The sequence below is a fragment of the Cynocephalus volans genome, chromosome 2, assembly GCF_027409185.1.
Source record: "Cynocephalus volans isolate mCynVol1 chromosome 2, mCynVol1.pri, whole genome shotgun sequence".
Taxonomy (NCBI): Eukaryota; Metazoa; Chordata; class Mammalia; order Dermoptera; family Cynocephalidae; genus Cynocephalus; species Cynocephalus volans.
The window spans coordinates 164572904-164591987 of NC_084461.1; the positions used below are offsets into that span (position 1 = coordinate 164572904).

The following is a 19084-nucleotide window of genomic DNA, read 5'->3' on the forward strand; positions in this document are numbered from 1 at the left end:
AATGACCAATCCACTTTTTTCTTTGTTCTGCTTTCTTCAGCCTTTTCTGTCAGTAAAACCAACCTCCTTGGCTCAGCTCATTGGAACACTTATTCTACCGAAACAAAGCCAATCGCGATATTTAGGTAAATCTGTTGTAATTTTGTCCTTTGACAATGCAGAGCACTCACACACCTTTCCACGCTGTGAGGATAAGAGAGAAGAGAGATTTTTCATGGTTCTCCCTCTGTCCTCTCCATTGGTGCCTTCTCAGGAGTTCTTCGTGGAGGTCTAAAATGATTTGACCCCATAAAGAAGATGACATAAAGCATGATTTGCAGTCTGTGGTCTGTGGCTCTCAGGATATGACTGGGTGAGCAGGCAGCTGGGTGAACAGAAGCTGATCTCCAGCCTTCTCCACTGTGGTCACTAGCTCCTCCAGTATCCCACTCGACTGTGGGTTCAGTAAGCACGCTTGGACTCCAGGGATTTTTTTTCTTCTATCCTTAATTTGGTACCAAGGAGGTGCAGGTCCCTGTGTCAAGACAGCTCTCTGATGGGCCCCCAGCTGAGGGCCAGGGTCCTTGAGGTCCTCCAGACTGCAGCTGTCTCGTTGTCAGATGAGCCTGGATAACATGCCAGGTCTTCTGAGCCTCCTAAATAAAACTGGTGTCAATACCCACCTTGCGAGGTTGTCATAAAGATGAGGGGGTAGATGCTTGGGAGGGGGCGGGTCTCGAGCCACCCCCCCACCCCTCCGTGTGCCCGCTGTGTGGGCGTCAGTGCTGCTCCCCTGCACCCCTGCTCCAGGCAGATATCCACCCCGAGGAGTCGGTGCTCAGTGGTGACAGCCACGCCTCATTGTCATTACTGACACTTGCTGAGTGTCGCCGTCGTCTCCACACCCGCAACCCGCGTTGTTTCCGAACCAATGAAGACGCGGCAGCCCCTGCCCAGGCAGGCTCGGGGCCCGCGTCCCGCAGCGGCAGCCCCGGGGGTCTTTCCAGGTCGGTGGACGCGCTGGGGAACACCTCGAGCGACCTTCCCTCCCACGCCCCGGGCTCCGGGCTTCAAGGTTTCACTCCCCAGGAGGCCGGCGGGGCTCGGGGCTGCTCTTCCCCGGCGGCGAGCTCAGGCCTTGCCCGAATCCCGCAGGGTCCCCGGGAGCGGAGGCGGGCGCGGGGTCGGCGGGGCTGGGGGCGGACGGCGGGGGGAGGGGCTGGGACGGGGCGGGGGGCGGGGCCGGCTCGCGAAGGTCACGTGTCGTGTCACCCGGCAGGGCGGGGCGGGCCGGCGGGATAAACAGGCGCCGGGGCGGGCTCGGGGCGCTGCGGCGGCTGCTGGGTCAGCGGCACCGGCACGGGCGCGCTCGGCGGCTGCGCTCGGTGAGTGCGAGGGGCGCGGGGGGCGCGGGGCCTCCGCGGCGGAAGTGGCCCCGGGGGGGGGGGGCGGGGAGCCGCCCGGGCGCTGTTGTCGCGACTGGGCCGCTCTGCGGCCCCGCGGCGTCCTTGGGGCCGGCGCGCGTGGGGGGCTCCCGGGGGGCCTCGGGCGGCGGCTTCAGGCGAGCCGGTGGCATCCGCGTTCCTGGGCCTCGCTCTGGCGAGAAAAGCGGAAACCACCCGCCGCCGCCCCGTCCCCGAGGCTGCGGCCCCACCTCGGCCTGGCGGCGCGTCCGCCGAGCTCGGGCAGGAGCCCGGCGGGAGGGGGGCCCGGACCCGGGGACGCGCGGCTAGAATGTCGTCCCCGCTGCTGGGCCCACGGCGGATGCTGAGATGGCGGCGCCGGCGGCCCAGTCCTAGGCTTTGCTCCCTCCAGAGAGTGCGCCGGGCGGGTTTCCGCATAACCCCAAACGTCCCCGGGGACCCCACAAGACGGTCCGGCCGAGCAGGAACCCGGAGCGGGCGGGCGGGGCCGCACGAGGGGCGAAGGCCGCAAACAGGAAGAGAAGCCACGCGGGGCGGGGACGGGGCGGAGGAGTCGCTCTGTCCCCGCCGGGCCTGCCGTGAAGGCGGACGGTGTCCCAGGCCCAGGTGCGGTCGTGGGACGCAGGGCGGAGGCCCCGCGGCTTCCCCTCCCCCGGAGGCCGGGGGCAGCAGCGTCCGGGGCGAGTGTCGGGGGTGCCGGCAGACCAGGTGGAAGCGAACCGTACTTGGCTTCATGGTGGGCCTAGGTCACCCCTTCCCCGGCACGTAGGAGCCAACAACCTGGCGCAGGGCAAAGGACGTCAGCCCGGGCCCCACATTCCTGCACCAGACCCGGCAGAGACTCCCACACCCACTGAGGAAAGGAGGTTGTGGGTACAAAGGGAGACCTGGCACCTTTTGGTGTCTTGAAAACCTGGTCCCCAAGTGCCTCGCACCAGAGAACTGTTTCCTGTTGGCTCTGATGGTGACCTTTGAGCTTCGTGGAGGAGGGGCCGGGCCGCCCACCCTGTAGCCTTCCCAGAGTAGGAGGTGTCCTGGAGAAAAGTGGAAAAGCTTCTACTCCTTTGGGGACACTTGTCCCAGAGCTGGGGTACTGCCTGATGGGAAGGTGCGGATCCCTTATCCGGGTGTGTCACAGACACAGGCCACACACAGCCCTGGCTCCAGCGTCTCTCCTTGATGTTGGGTCAGGACAACCCTGTTTCCACACTGGTCGGGTGGGAAGGTGGAAGCCCTTTGGCCCTTGTGGAGCTGACGCAGCATCCTGGGCAGAGGCCCGTCCTGTAGACAGAGTCTTTTCTTCTCCACCTGCTGGACCTGGGAGTTGGACAGGGAAATGACACACATTTTAGGAGTAAAAGGTACTTTGTATCGCTGTTGGCAGTTGGATTGAGAGGTGAAGAGAGGCCACGTGTCGGAGCACCGTGGGATGTCTGGATGATGTATGTACATGCATATATGTATATATATTAATTTGTTTGTTTTTGGCAGCTGGCCAGTACAAGGATGGAAGCATGGACCTTGGTGTTATCAGCACCACGCTCTGACCACTGAGATAACCAGCCAGCCCGTGTTGGATGATTTTCTTAAGTGTGGTAGTGAGTTGTGGTTGCGTTGGACATCCCATCCTTGGGAGCTATGGACTGAAGTATTTAGAGGGGCGGACTCACAGGTCTGCTGCCTGTTTTTGGTGGTCTGGCCTAAGGAAAGTATTAGAAATGTGTAAGGTTGAGCCATATGAAATGGGAATTCTTGTAGGTGGAAAAGGATCAAAATGGGCACTTTTGTGTGAGTCATGTAAAGGGAGATGGTGGGGGTTGACAGTAAGCTGAATCTAGGTGAGGCGTACGTGGGTGTGTGTTTGTACTTGGTGGGTAATGGGTGGCAGTGGGCGGCCTCTATACCTGGTCTCATGTCATCTCTCAGCGCACTCTCCAGGAGGTGCCTAAGAAAGGGTGCGTGGCAGATAAATCTTGAGTCCTTTCATGACTGTTAATGTTTATTTCCCGTCCTAGTTTGCATGGGGTTGTAGATAGGGATCAAACCCCACTACACTTTTAGACTTTTAATTAATCCTCCCATTTTTAACCTCAGCCTTAACAACCCGCACCGGATCGGGGTGGCGGGGTCCCCTCTGAAGCATCAGGGTCCCAGTCTCGGCTGAGCCATGTCACCTGCAGCTCCTGCGCCTGCCTCCCCTTCTTCCAGAGGCACGTGTATCTTCGCTCTGTTGCTCCTCTCTATAATTATCCTGCGCTTTTTTGTACTTTTTTTTTGGCGGCTGGCCAGTGCAAGGATCCAAACCCATGACTTTGGGGTTATAATGCTGTGCTCTAACCAACTGAGCTAACCGCCCTGTCTCCTTTTTTTCCTTTGAAAGCTCTGTGTCAATCCATAAGCGTTGTTATTAAAATTTATATAACAAGTTTATTTATGTTCATACCTACAGATTGAGTTCATCTTAAATGCAAATCTAAAATGTGTTTATCTACCGAAGGACAGGTAGATTGTTTCGACTTTTCCACTGTTGCAGCCACAGTGCTACAGTAACCAGCCTTGTGTCTCTCAGAACCAAGCTCGCCAGGGTTTCTCCAGGGCAGAAGCAGGAGAAGGAGAATTCTTGCTGGGTTGTGATGTGCATGCATCTTCCCTTTTGCTAGATATTGACAAAGTGTCCTCCAGGGTGGTTGTTTCAGTTCTGCCCCCAGCCTTGTGGACAGTTCCTGTTCCTCATGGTTACTGACACTAGATATTACCAGACTTTAATTTTTAGCTATCTGAAGGATTTGAAACGGTACCCTGATTTTAATTTTCATGACTAGAGATTCACATTTAATTCTTTGCTCTAGGGAAGCATTGATTAGTGAAGTTTTTCTTCCTGTTTTTGTTGGTCATTGATAGCATTTGTAGGTTTTAATGGGTTTTGTGAATAGCTAGAACTTACCAAGAATTCTTTAGGTACCAACTTAGGTATCTGAACTTCTCTACAATTAGATAATATTTTCTAATTTAAACTTTAGGAAGCATGTGAGGTTTAGTTGCTGGCACTCCTTTTCTACTTTACAGATGGGGAAACTGAGGCGCCTACAATTGGCAACATGATCTGGGTCATTCAGATAATTGTGACGGAATTTCACCTAGACTTTGATCTGCTGACAGTTATCCATCACTACTCAAGTATACCCATTCAGGGCTTGCTCTCGGTCTTTTCTCAAGCTTCAGTTTCCCTCACCTGTAAGACAGAAGCCTTACACAAGACCAAAGGTCCTTTTTCAGCATTAGTGTTTTGTGGATGCTGGTGCTGCGGGGGACTTGTGGCTTGCAGTCTTGCCTGGGTTATCTGTCTCCACCAGGCCAATAACTCCGTTGGTCTGGTCATTGTGATAATCTAGAGTTACCAGCAAGCGTGGGTGGAGAGGTTGGGACAGATACAACCAAGATAGGGTACTGGGGCAGACGTCTCTATATCCTGCCCTGAGAGACCAATGGGCTGTGCTGCTGTCTGACCCTCTGACCTGCTGACCTGGATGGGGTGGGATGTGCTCACAGAAGGACGTGTCCTGTGTCTTCTGGCCTGCGCCAGCCAATGGCTTCTTCCATTCCAGGGCTTGAGGCTTTTGTCAAACCACATTAGAGAGCCAGGAGCCGTCTGTCCCCCGGCCTTCCCCCCTTCTCAATCCACTTGGCCCTGCTGGTGTCTGAGTGTGTTTCTTTGGGCATTCAAGACAGTGGAATAGATCAACATTTGAGGCCTTGTGACTAGTAGTACAATGGCTCTAATTTTTCATCCAACCTGGGATAAACATGACAATGAAACAAGTTGCCCTGGGACCCCAAGTATTAACTGTCCTGCACATGGGGACATGGGTGTTTGCCCCACTGGTGACTGAGAGGGTTTCCCCTGACGGCTGCTGCTCCAGCCGGGTTTGTGGGAGGCACTTTCAGAGAGAGCGTCTCCTCCATCTGCTTTGTGAGGCACGTGTCTGTTCCTGGGGCCCCAGGAGGGAAAACAGGACGAAGCTGGAGAGGCAGGGCCTTTCTATTTCTTGCTTTCCTGTCTGCCAGTGCCTCAGCTGCCCAGGGTAATCCAGCCTGCGGTCGAGTTAGGGAGCCGCTGTGTCCCTGCAAGTGGGAGAGGTGCAGACGCTAATGTCGACGAACTCTCAAGGGATCTCTAAAAGCTTTTATAAAGTACATTCGACATCCTTCAGCATCCAGGCAATGTGCCCATTTTAGAAAGGAAGACGTGGAGAATACATTGGCTCTGTCAGCATCCCAATAAGCCAGAAGCAGATGGTGAGCAAAGGCTTCCAGAACTTTCCGGAATGTTGACTGCCCAGTCATTGTCTAGTTTCCCACTTTTTCGCTACAAAAAAGTTTCCTGCTGCTTGAGGGCCTTCCTAGTGTCTGCCACTTTAAGTCCACGATAGTAATTTTCTTCTGCATGCAGGACGTGGGGTTGCTGAGGCTGATCTTAAGCAATGCTCCATTGTGGGCTTTTGTAGCTCTGCATTTTCCAGACACATTGGCGAGTGGCTTGAGTAGCTGAGCCTGGCGCGAATTAGTGACATTTTGGATAGGTGCGATTGGCAGGTGGGTGGCAGAGGGAGCACTGAGCACGTCCTGGCGTGTTCAGGGTGAGGTGCAGTGTGGCCTTCTCGCTTCTCCTGCTTCTCTCGAAGCCTTGGGCCAGTTAGCAGGTGCTTGGGGACTGTGGCTTCCTGGCGCTGGGGGGTGAGTCTGCACTGGTATCTGTTCATCCTTAACCCGTGGGAAGACGACGAAGCCAGGGCTGGAGCCCCTTTTTTTGTTTGTGTTCTTAATTTAATCATTATACAGCAAGAAGCCGTGGAACACTTTTCCCACTAGGAGCAAAGACATAAAACATGAAAGGCCGTGATTCAGTCTAAATCAAAGGTCTCTCATGTCTCCTTCATGTCAGTCCAGAGCGCATTTGGTTTTTCCTTTTTTTGTGTGTGTGTCTGACTGGTAAAAGGATTTGAACCCTTGACCGTGGTGTTACCAGCACTGTGCTCTCCCAAGTGAGCTGACTGGCAGCCCCAAGAGCACCTTTGGGATCAATGCTCACGCCTGCCGCAGGACTGCTCCACACTGGGGTTTGGGAGAGTCGAAGTCGAGGGGAATGAAGGTGTGCACAGTCGTGTGTGTGGTTGCCCTGAAGAGGCTGAAACTTGGGGGACAACTTCCTTTAATGACAGTGAGAGTCAAGCAAGTTTTTTGTGGAAAAAAAGGAAACCTATAAAGTTCTCTTGCAAGGTGCCACCAAGTCTTCATGTCCTCCTGCCATTTCACCTTCCCCCTAACCTAGGCTGCTCAGCTGACCTATAAGGTACACTCTTAATTTGTGGCTAGTGGCAAAATGTAGGCACTCAGTTTTTTTGGATTCTTTGAAGCCAGCTGAAAGAGGTCAGCATTGTATTCACAGGAAGGAGCGAAATACTGCATGAAAGACCTGCTGGACATTCATTTACTTTTTTCTGCATCAGCCAGAAGGCTGCATCGGGCTTATTTGGAAGTTTCAAGTATATGTGTCCTTACCAGAGGGCTCTGTAACCGTGTGAGAAAGCCGCCTTTACCAAGCCTGCTGGAAGCTGAGACTGATTCTCAGGATGTCAGAACCTGAGGCTTCCTGGGACTTGGCCTCAGCTCTTGTCCTCATGTTCATTCCGTTGCCTTCCAGAGTTGTCCTAGGAATGGCTTCGCAGTGGTCTGCCCCCTTGCTAGGAGGGGAGGGTCTTGGTAGACAGGACACCCAGCCACATGCTCCTTTTTACATGTGGCAACTTTCTGCAGAACTTCACCAGGAAGTGCTTTCATGCAAACTGTGAAGTGCCATCAGGGCTGGAAAGGGGAGAAGCGAGGGAAGTTTGTCTTTCTTTTTAGCCAGATATCAGTGTAGGAAAGGGGTGGAGGGGTCTCATGGAAGCAGCTCTACCCAGGGAGCCTGGCTGGCCGAGGACTAGAAACAGCACCTGCCACAGCTGTACTCCCCGGCCCACGCCCTGGGTCTGGTGACCCACTGGGGTCCTCATCTGGTTTGGTGCCTGTTTGTTTGTGAAATAAAGACTTTCTGTTCATCTCCTGTAATTAAAGAAACGAAACCACAGACTTGAGAAATGGAAGGAAGTGTTTGCCAAAAAGGGGGAAGAAAAATCTGGTTGCTGTTTCGGGCTGAGACCGTGGAACCCGTGACTGGCTTGTGTTCACCACATGGCTTTCCGGAGTGTTCCTGGATGGTGTGGTATGGAGAGGAGAATGCGTTGGTGCTCACCAGAGTGGAAGTGCCACTGCTTGCGGGAAGGGACATCTGGCTCTCAACAGTCTTGGGACCCTCCAGGTGGAAGCCCTTCTGGGTGTTCAATGTGGAAGTTGAGGTTAAAAGTTTAATTTAGACTCTTCTTTGCAGTGTGGAGGTGAATAGATTTGGAGTGAACTGGAATTACCCGGCCCAGGCTGGAAGTGGGAGAAGAGGGGAGAGGGCGAGAGGAGGGTCAGTGGACCTGGAGACAGGCTGCTGTCCCTCCTCCTGCACCTGGCCTGGTGCCCACGGCCTCTGCCCAGGCTCATCCACCCTTGGTTTCCACCCAGAGATATGGTAGTTATTGGCTCTGGTTTACAGGTGATGAAACTGAGGCTCAGTGAAGGTCGGTGCCCAAGGGCACCAGTTAGTAAGTGGCAGAACTGAAGTCCAAGGAGGAGTCTCGGGCCTCCGAGCCCAGGGCGCTTCCTCACTGCCCAGTCACGATGGCTGGTGGCCACTTGAACCCCAACCCATGCATCAGGGGAGGAGTGGAGAGTCAGCCATGCCACACCCCTGTGCCGGGGCACTGGGGCTGGAGGGACAACTTCGTCCCAAGCACTCAGCCAGGCACAAGTGGACTGGGTGGTCGGCGCTGAGCCGCAGGCCTGCAGCTCACGTCTGTGCTTCTCAGGAAGCCCTGGTGATGAGCAAGAGTGAGGTTGGCAGGAGATGCGGGGAGGATGCGAAGGACAGCTGGGGTAAGCTCAGGCCGGTTGTGCTGCAGGTGACATCATGTGGCCCATAGGCCCCAGGAACTGAGGGACTTTTGGGAGGTGGGCGGTGCCTGTGTCTCTGCCACCACAGACACCAAAGAAATCTTGTTTAAAAATCCGAGTTGTCATGGAAACAGCCATTCTCCACTTGGCTTATGATTTAGCATCTGAGCAGCCAGGTGGGAGCACCCCGCCTCCCCCTGTGCTCCTGAGCACCATGGCCCAGCCCGGGGACATGCCCGAGGGTGGTAGCTGTGCCCTGCAAGGAGAGGACAGCCCGGTGTTCTTGCCCCAGCTTCTCCTGTCTCAGAAAAGGGTTGAAATGCCACGTGTGAGGCAGAAGGCGTCATCAGAAAGGAGAGAACCCAGCACTATTCTGGTCTGTACAGGAGACATGTTTACCTAACAAATCCGAGGGTACTTGAGTCACTTGATACCTGTGGTCACCTGAGACACAGTGTCCCCCAGAGTCACCGAAGGAGGGGAGGTTATGTGTTTTGATCAGGTTCCTGGGGAGGGAGCCCTACTGGGGGAGGGGAGATGATTGGAAATGCATCTCGGGGGTTGTTAAAAACGAATGTTCTTTTGTCAATTTGGTGGCTGAAGCTCTTTGGTAGCACTGCCGCTGTTCCTCCTAAAAGAAACAAAACTTTGAAATTTGGGAGCACATTCATTTAAAAAAATAAAAACCAAGGGTATATAGTGAAAAAGGAAGGTCTCCCTGCTGCACTTACTTCTTGTGCATATTTTCCTTGACTTTTTTTTGCTTTTTATTTTGCGGCTGGCTGGTTCTGGAATCCGAACCCTTGACCTTGGTGTTACAACATGGCACTCTAACCACCTGAGCCCACCGGCCGGCCCTTTCCCTCTGCGTTCCGCAGGCAGTGACAGGAATACCTCCCCACACACACGCTGCTTAGTTGGCCTGGATGCTTGGGTGACTCAGTCACTTGCAACTTCCTTTTTTCCCACTGAACAGTGTGACCTGGGTGTCTTTACTTTATCGGCACAAATTGATTCACATCCTTACCACCCCTGCTCCAGAAATGTTAGTCTCTGCCGATCTGATACATGATCCATATCCCGTTGACTTTATCTGCGTCTCCTTGAGGTTGAACATATTTTTGTATTTGTTGGCCAGTTGTCATTTTTCTGTAAAGTCACTGTGTATCCTTTTGTATTTTTCTATTATGCTGTTTCTATTTTTCTGATTTTAAAGAGCCTTTTGCATGTCAAGGAAACGAACCCTTGAGTATATTTTAGTATTGTTTAGTTTGTCTTTTTTTTTTTTTATGGTAAAGAGAAACCTTTCATTTTAATGTAATCAAACATTTTTCCTTGAAGGTTGTGTTTCATGTCAATCGTAGGCATTCCTCACTTCATTGTTACACTATAAGAGAACACTGACTTTCTTCATAAGTGCGTCTGTTCCGTTTGAGTGTGTGTCGCACGCAGTACTTCTCGTGTGTCAGGAGTCTAGAGGACGGCCGCTCCTCTCCGGCCTCCGCTGCACACTAGATTCCCACGTGGGGAGTCTTTGGGGTGGTCTGTTGGTCATCTTGTTGGGACTTTTGGGGGCCACACTCCAGCATTCAGTAGCAAACATTGCTACCCCAGAAGGCTAGGCTTCCATCAGAGCATTTTCCAGAACAGTCTTGCTGTCCACACACTTATTCTTTTAGATGAATTTTTGCTTAAGCTTAAGCAACAATGAAGTTTGAATTTTCCCTAAAATAGAATTCGCTCTGTGTGAGACAGTGTATTAAGTGCTGATACCCATGTCATGTGACTTTCACTGTGACCTGTGAAGACGTAGAACCCTCTGGCTTGAACAAGCCCCTGGGATGGGACACCCCAGTGCACCACACTCCCTGTTCTGTGGCTGTGTCACTGGGCCCAGCGTAGGCACCCAGGAGACACTTGCTGTCACTAGAGCTGCTTGCCTGAGAGCATGACTCAGAGCCTCCTGACTCGTGACTGGCCCAGGATCAAAGGCCAAGGTACTGATGCGATACCGGAAAAACTGGAGAAGGTCCTGGGGTGGGGGCTGTGGCTGGTGTGGCCGCTGGGCCAGCCCCGCCTCTTCCGTCTCCGGCTCACTGGCAAGGTTGAGCTTTTTGTCTACTCGTGGTGTAAAAATGGGGCTCATGGATTTTACTTTCTCATTCATTTTTTTCTGTCTCTTTCATCTCCACTTAGGACAGAATCTGGTAGACCCTTTACTCTTTCAGATTGCTAGCTTGGGAGAAGTCTCAAACTTTGTCCTAGAAGCCTATGCAAAGGCAGTTTGAGAACAGTAGACAGGACACTGGCTTCAGTCTGGGGCAGCACAGCCCGTCGGCCTTCTCTCCCCGGGCACTGCAGATCCTTGAGGCCTGTGCCGTCCCACCAGGCTCCACAGAAGAAGGAACAGGAGGGCACAAGTGGCCAAGCAAGGGCGAGGACATGAGTCTCTCGATGCCTGAGACAGTGCCTGTGTGTTTTGAGTACCACACGCAAGTGAAGGATCCGCGGTCTGATGTCTTCTGTCCTTTCCAGGTAGATCCAGGATCCAGCTTCCAAAATGTGGCAGCTCTTGGCCCCCCTCTGCTGCCTGCTGGTGCTGACCAGTGCCCGGAGCAGGCCCTCCTTCCACCCCCTGTCAGACGAGCTGGTCAACTATGTCAACAAACAGAATACAACGTGGCAGGTGGGCTGTGGGGCTGCTCCTGTGTGCGTCTCCTGTGCATGCTAGCTCTGGCGGGAGGTGGCTTCAGCTGTGGCCCACGGGACATTCTGTCCTGAGTAGTTCACGAATGGCCTTGACTCGGAGTCACGGTGGCTCAGGGCCACACCTCCTCCTCCCCGTCCAGTATGCTGTGGGCCCGTGTGCGCATGGAGACATGTAAGCTGCAGGAGTGTTCACAGCAGGTGAACCCTGTGATGCCTGCCATGGCAGGTGTGGGGCACCATTACTGCCCTCCCTGATTTCTGCCCAGCCCTGAAGCCTGGCACAACAGGACCAAGAACTGAGGAATGAGCCGTGGTCTGGGCTGTGGTGGGTCTCTCGCCATCACCAAATGGGAGCAGATCAGAGAAGACACTCCGGGCTGAGAGCTACACCCGCCTGTGGGTCACCCCGGGCTGGTCCCCAGCCCCCTTGCTCCCCCGAGTTAGGTGGGTGGGCAGCATGGCCATCTGTCCTGTCCCGGGAAACCCCTCTTTTGGTGTGTGACTCACGGGTGTGCTTTCTTCCAGGCCGGACACAACTTCCACAATGTGGACATGAGCTACCTGAAGAGGCTGTGTGGCACCTTCCTGGGTGGGCCCAAGCCACCCCAGAGGTGAGTGCCTGTCCGCGCAAGATGCTTCTGCCCCTGCGGTGCTGTCCCTGAGCAGCAGGCATTTGTTTGGGACAGTGGGAAGGAGGAAAGTGAGCCTGCGCTGGCATCCGCAGGTCCCATCTCCCCCAGAGCTGCAGGGATGACATGAGGAGCAGGCCCCAGGTATGACAGGCGAGGTCTGCATCTCCAGGATCTGGATGGCCTCTATCTTGAGTAATTTAAGGAAAATCTAAGAAAAGCCATATGATCTGCCACTAATATTTTATTTTTCTAGAAATCTCTGCAATGGACATTTTCATGGAGATATTACTCCTTTAGCAAGCATTAGAAATGCCTACCTGAGGATGGGATAGTTAGGTTACAGGACACCCCTGTCTACCCAGGATCCTGGGCAGATGTGATGGGGGTGGGGTGGGGGAAGCAAGAAGCACTATCTGGGCCCTGTGGATAAAACTCTAGAGAAATACACACTAAGTAAGTCTAGGAAGGAGCATACACAATAGTAAGTTGCATTGAGCAGTAGAGTTAGGGTTTGTTTTATAGAACCCAAGGGAAACATCCCTGCAGACTTCTTTGTGTGTCTGTAGCCCTGTCCAGAGCCAGCTGCTCTTAAAGCAAGTGAGCTTTGCAGGGTGGGGGCTGAGCTGTACGATGAGCTGTAACTAAGACCTTCCTTTATCCAGAGTTCTCTTTGCTGAGGACATGGACCTGCCTGAGAGCTTCGATGCACGGGAGCAGTGGCCAAACTGTCCAACCATCAAAGAGATCAGAGACCAGGGTTCCTGTGGCTCCTGCTGGGTAAGGCCAGGGAGGGGTAGGGGGTGATGAACAGGGGGCTTGGGGTGGGGCCAACCACGACAAGGCGAATTATATAAACTCGGAGTCTCGGTTTCCATCAGTGTAAAAGTAATAATGATCCCTGTGGTGAGTTATTGCAAGGACAGGATGGAACGATGGATGTGCGAGCATCCTGCAGACCATATGCCCCACACATGTGGGTTCTGAGGCCATCTGCCCTCCTCTGACACGCTGTCCCGTCACTAAATACTGGTAGCCCTGACCGCCACGCTGCTTCACGACAGTGTCACCTCGTGTTGACGCACTGTTTTCACTGTTTTTAACTGTGGTAAAATACACATAACAGAAAATTAATCCTCTTAGCCATTTTTCAGTGCACAGTTCAGTGGCATTCAGCACACTCACAGAGTTGTGCAGCCACCACCACCTTCCCTCCACAGGACTCTCATCCTTCAGAACTGAAACTCTGTCCCTCTTAACACCAACCCTCCCCACCCTTGCTAACCCCGCTTCCACTTTGTGTCTGTGAACATGACTCGTAAGTGCCTCGTGTAAGTGCAGTCATACGGTATTGTCTTCTGAGCAAGCTGTTGTTATCTTCTAAAAACAAAACGAAAGTCCATGTTTCAGAAGTGAACCGAGTCCCCAGGCAGAGGTTCTGTGTGGATTGGGCTCTTGCTTTAAAGCTAAGTGTGATCTCTGGGAGCCTCCTCGTGTTGAGACGAGCCACATAAGGTCTGAGGTACCTGCTGTGATCCTCTGAGGTGGTGGCCGGAGAGGGTTGCAATGCGGGGGTGGTGACTGCCTCACCTGGGACTCGTCCCTCCAGGCATTTGGGGCTGTAGAAGCCATTTCTGACCGGGTCTGCATCCACACGAATGGACACATCAGCGTGGAGGTGTCTGCGGAGGACCTGCTCACCTGCTGTGGCGGCCAGTGTGGAGAGGGGTGAGTCTCGGGCTGCGCCTCCCCTGCAGGTCTGGTGCTAGGTAGACGCCAGCCCAGGCCTACTGGGGTAGGGAGTGACTTGGAAGACCCTGGGCAGGAGAGCGCTACTCCTCGGGATGGAAGGTGTTTCCTCTACTGAGACAGCATGGGAGACTTGGAGTCTGGAGGCAGCCCTGGCCGGCTGCTGCTCTCTCGGAGTGATGGGAACTGGGCAAAAGCTGGTCTCAGAAAATTTGGTTAAACTTCTGATCCCTGGTCTGGTTTTTTTGTAAGTACCTCAGGGAATTATAACACGCTATTCAGTGGAGAATCACCATCTAGTAAGAAGGACGCCTAGAGCCAGTTGGGTGTAGACATAAATAAATGTGAGCGTCCTTCTGCTTCTTGAGCAGGGCTGGAGGCTTGGGTGGTTCCCTGGAAGAGTGACTATCTCGAGAAGCCTAGTTGGGGGTGTATTGGGATCTGGGGGACTGTCATGCCAGCTGCTGACGGCAGTGGTGAGTCCTGGCTGCTGGGCAGGGTCTGGGAGCAGCTAGAACGTCCTCACAGTGAATCTGATGAGCGGATCTTCCTTCAGCTGCAACGGCGGCTATCCCTCTGCAGCTTGGAACTTCTGGACAAGAAAAGGCCTGGTTTCCGGTGGCCTGTATGACTCCCATGTAGGTGAGTGCGCACCTCAGCCCAGGCCCGACCAGAGGGACTTCATCAGCAGTGATCCCTGTGGCTTCATTTTCCATCCCAAAGTGTGGGTTGAGGGACAGACAGGCCGCTGTGTCCGTGCTGCAGACACGCTTCTGCCTGGTCTGGGCACCACACCTGACCACTCCCCTTGTGTCCCGGTCCCCTCAGGCTGCAGACCCTACTCCATCCCTCCTTGTGAGCACCATGTGAATGGCTCCCGGCCTGCGTGCACCGGGGAGGGAGACACTCCCAAGTGCAGCAAGACCTGCGAGCCCGGCTACACTCCGACCTACAAAGAGGACAAGCACTACGGTGAGGCGGGGTGACACAGAGCCTGGGCAGCTCTGCCTGCGCTCCCTGAGTGTAGGAACGCTGGGACTGAGAGAGGAGGGAGTGCACACCTGCCTGTTCTGGCCTGAATTGGTCTCAGACCTTCTGGGCTGGCAGGGACCCCTCATTTTCCGAGCGTGTGACCTGTCCTGGACTCCTGGGTGGGGCTGCGGGCTCACGGATCCCCCTGTCCTCGTGCCTCATCTTCCAGACCCAGCTTGGCGTCAGTCCCCCACCCTCACCCAGCCAGGCAGGTCCCCTGGATGCAGTCCTCACCCGGAGCCCACAGTCAGGGGCTAGTGGTGTAGCCGTGAGAGGGGCCCTCACCCACGGCCTGTTCATTTTCCAGGATACAGCTCCTACAGCGTCTCCAGCACGGAGAAGGACATCATGGCAGAGATCTACAAGAATGGCCCCGTGGAGGGAGCCTTCTCAGTGTATTCAGACTTCCTGCTGTATAAGTCAGGTATGTGCTGATGGCGGCTGGGGAGGTGTAGAGGTCTGCACTTGGGCCAGGACAGGTTTGGGTGGCCCCACAGGACTCGAGGAGGGCAGGAGGCCAGGGGTACATGAGGAGGACCCTGCCAGATGGCCCCTCTCCTGGCTCTGGGTCCCGCAGACCAGTCAGAGTCTTACGGTCGCATCTCTGCACGCAGCACTCCAGATACCTTCTGCAGGGCTCGTGCTGTTTGGCTAATTCCTCCCTGTCCCCTGAAGCTCCCCGCCCCTGGCCCTCCTGCCTCTGCCCCTCTGCTTTGTCAGTGAACTCATGTTATAACGGCAGGTCTTTTGTGTCTTGGCAGAGTGACCCATTTCATTCCTCTTTGTCTTTGCAAAGGCCCCACGTTTACCTCACCCCCAGTGGGGTGATGCTATGGAGACTCAATCCAAAGGAACTGAACAGTCCCCATCCCCAAGAGTCCTCTTAGAATGGTCTCAGCTGACTGCTTCTGCCTCATTTGCATTCTGCTAGATCAGAAACTCCAAAGCTCTCTGCTCTTATAAAACAAGGATTGGACAAAGGAAGATGATTCTGGCAAGAAAAAAACTGTAAAGATGACAATTCTTAGCACAGACCCCACCTGTATTAGTCAATTTCTGTTGCTTATAACAAAATACCTGGAGCCCAGTAGTTTATAAAGAAAACAAAATTTACTGCTGTTTCAGAGGCTAGGAGGTAAGTCCAAGGAACACATGTGGTAAAGGCTTTCTTTGGTTGTGACTTCGGTGACAGCAGGCTATCACATTGTGAAAATGGTGGAGTAGAGGAGGGATAGCTCCTCACGCACTGTCCTTTGAAAGCCCGCAGAACCACGCCCCTGACTACCATTTTTAATCCATTCAGTATTGCACGGTTACCTCCTACAATCCAGTCACCTCTTCAAGGCCCCGCCTTTTAATTACTATAATAGGATTTCCCACCCTCAGTAGTTGCAGTGGGGATTAAGCCTTAGCAAGGCTGGGTGGGCATTGTCTGCAGCACCACCCATATTACTAAAAGGTGCATGTCCAGTTTGACGATGTGATGTGCTGGTTCATGAGCCGCCCGGCCTCCTCCTCTTTCCCTCCGGTGTGCCTCAGAGCCGCAGCTTCAAAACTCTTTAAGCCATGTGACCCTTTTGGCGTAAAACATAATTGGTCATTTAGCATTAAATTTGTTTCATAAACTAGAATTTATTAGAACTTTTATTTTTAAGGCCAACCAACAAGCACATTTTGTTGGACTCCATTTTAGTGTTTATTCAACACATGTGAGTGTGTTAGGTTTTCAAAATAAATATTTAAGTGGTTCCCCAATGTTGAGGGACCTCCGAAGCCTGTTTCTCCTGACTGGACTGGCCAGCTGGGCTGGGGTGCCATGTGGATGGCCATGGCCTGGTCTCGTCTGAGCCAGCTTTCCTCCCGCAGGAGTGTACCAGCACATCACTGGAGACATGATAGGCGGCCATGCTATCCGCATCCTGGGCTGGGGAGTGGAGAATGGCAACCCCTACTGGCTGGTGGCCAACTCCTGGAACACTGACTGGGGTGACAATGGTGAGTGGCAGCCCCTTCCCGCCAAGAGTAGGGAGCTGTGGCCAGAACATGTGGTCGTCTCAGCCTTCTCTGTTCCACCTACTGCCCAGTTCCAAACCCCAGGCCCGAGGCTTGGCTGTGGCCCCCTGCGTGCCCAAGTGCTGTGTGCTGGGGTTTCCTGTTGATCCAAGTGCTGTCTCCGAGCCTGGGGGAGGGTGGTGTGGACCAGGACACAGCTTCGAATAGCACGTGTCTGCCACATTTTCCATGCCACCAGCTGCGATGCCGTGAAGGGCAACGCGGCGTCCATGCAGCCGCCTGGGAGGCCTCATGACGCCGAGGGCTGGGCTGCTGAGCCAGCAGGAGAAGCCGCAGGGCACTGTGGAGCTGCCTGGGGCTGGGCCTGGGGGCCTACTCCCAGGTCTTTAGGGATGAGTCTGAATATGCTGACATGGGTCAGAATGCAAGGCACATTTTAAAAGCACCCTACTTTTTTTCTCCTCAGGCTTTTTTAAAATCCTCAGAGGACAGGATCACTGTGGAATCGAATCAGAAATTGTGGCTGGAATTCCACGCACTGAGCAGTACTGGGAAAAGATCTAACTTGCTGTGGGCCCATTGGGCGTCATGGAGGAGTTTTTCCCTAAGTGTAGCCAGTTGGACTGGGGATGAGATGGGGTAGGAATGTCTTTTATTCTTTCAGTTCACATGAGATACAGGTTTTAGGCAGGGCCTGAAGGATTGGCTGGGCCAAACCGTCTACCGTCTTCCAAGGAGATGCACCCAAGTCCTAGCTACCTTCCAGCCTATTCTGTGGACTGCTGGCCACATGCAGCTAGACTATGTATGCCACCACTGAGAGCAGTGGGGCTCCTCCCTGCAGACCAGCACTGTATGTCCTGCCTGCTGCCAGCTCCTGCTGCAACCCCCCACCCCCACCCTCCCTATCCGTGTGTTTCCAAGGGAGTGGAGAGAGGAGCTGCTAGGAGAACGTGAATTCCCACCCTTCGGCAGTGCCTCCAGGAGAGCAGCTTTCTAGGCTTGCTACGGGTTCAGAGGAGAGATGGTGTGGCAGCCTCCAGAAAGAGCCGTGTCCCCCAGGACCTGCATCTGTCAAGCTTCTCAGTGTTCAAACCCTCTCTGGTCTTGTCCTTGGCATGATTCTTTTTAATATTAGTTGATGTTTTGTGCACCTCAGCTGATCATGTGAATGAACAGGTCTAATCGTTGGACAAGCTTTACTAGTTTACGGGTTCTCTCTCCATGGTGTGGCTTACAACAAAATGGAGTGGTCACAAGTGGCCAGCTGACCTACCGACTTCTGCTACCAGAGTGAAACCAGTTTGGGAGAAACCAGCTTTTACTGTTTTTTTAAAAATCACTGCTTTACCCTGTCAATTTAACAAGGAATGACTGTGCCAATAAAAGGATTCTCCTTCCATGTAAGCCTATGAGGTAATGGGACCTCAGAGTTTCCTTTTCCCTGCATGTGGACTTATGGCTGTCGACTGTCCTGCCCTGGATTTGTGTGCCCTGGCAACTCTCGCACCCCCACTTTCACTTCTCACTGCCCTAGCCATATTTTCAAACCATGGCATCCGCTTCTCATCAACTCTATCGGTACATCCATCCCCTGGAACTGTGCCCCAAGCCCTGGTGAGCTCGCCCCTGCTGAAAGAGCTACAAACATAGCTGTGCGCCATTTTTATCAACCCACACCAGCAGCAGCCTGTCTGACGATTCTGCTTACAGATACAGGCATGGTGTGTGTTCTCACTCAGCCAGGGTGACATCCTGCTTATTGGAGGACCACATTTCCCTGGGTGCCCTTAGATGTTGGTGCAGAACTATTCTTTTGCATGGCCCTAGTTAAGAACCACAAGTAGCCGAGGACACCGGTTCTGGAGGGAGTGGAGGGACTAGAAGAGCTGGCAGCACCTGTTCCGCTGCCCACCGAGGTGCTTCTGTTGCTCCCCTTCCCCGAGTGAGAATGAAAGATGTGCCTCTTTCCACAGGCATCTGACATTTGGCATGGCGTCCAGCGTGATTCACGTCAGGGATCAGAAGCTTATAGCACATAAGCACTAAAAACCTGGGGAACATTGTAGGAAGTTTATGATACTCATCATTGCACTTATGCAATGCTTAACAAGGGTTACCGAAGCCACCAACCCATCATCACTCTATCCTTACAATCTCAGCTAGAATGCTTCATAACCTCAGTAGGGTTCTGACACAGTTCTACCCGCTCACAAGGGGTTTAGTAATCCCCCACTGCCTCGCACCTCTGTCACGTCCCTACCCCTGGAGCCAGCTGAGTTGTGCTAAGTGAGGGGGTGAATTGTGGGGCATCTCCACACTCGGGTTTGAGGAGACTCAGATCCCCCGGGGTCCCTACCTTGTTACCTTAGCTCCATGTAGCAGGTGGTCCAGTGGTTTTTCTCAGGTACCTCTCATTCCAAGACAGACAGAAGCAACGATGCCTTTTGATTCTTTGCCTGGAGCAGGGTTAGGAGTTTGAGCAAAGGTAGTTCAGCCCTTTCCACCCTT

The 19084-nt window shown here is 53.6% G+C and overlaps 1 protein-coding gene across 5 annotated transcripts; it reads left to right on the top strand.

Moving 5' to 3' along the window:
- The first annotated feature begins 887 nt into the window (after nucleotides 1-887).
- Nucleotides 888-17980, top strand: CTSB (cathepsin B). Of its 5 annotated transcripts, none has more exons than XM_063087840.1 (10): nucleotides 888-986; nucleotides 10977-11127; nucleotides 11676-11761; nucleotides 12445-12559; nucleotides 13389-13507; nucleotides 14085-14170; nucleotides 14357-14500; nucleotides 14868-14984; nucleotides 16427-16555; nucleotides 17040-17980. In XM_063087840.1, the coding sequence occupies exons 2-10, from the start codon at nucleotides 11002-11004 to the stop codon at nucleotides 17135-17137; spliced, it is 1020 nt and encodes a 339-aa protein (XP_062943910.1). In that variant the 5' UTR covers nucleotides 888-986; nucleotides 10977-11001; the 3' UTR covers nucleotides 17138-17980. The 5 variants fall into 5 exon arrangements, with proteins under 5 accessions (XP_062943910.1, XP_062943908.1, XP_062943909.1 ...); XM_063087838.1 differs by lacking the exon at nucleotides 888-986 and adding an exon at nucleotides 1280-1364; XM_063087839.1 differs by lacking the exon at nucleotides 888-986 and adding an exon at nucleotides 1280-1364 and having other exon boundaries at nucleotides 10981-11127.
- Nucleotides 17981-19084: the final 1104 nt, after the last annotated feature.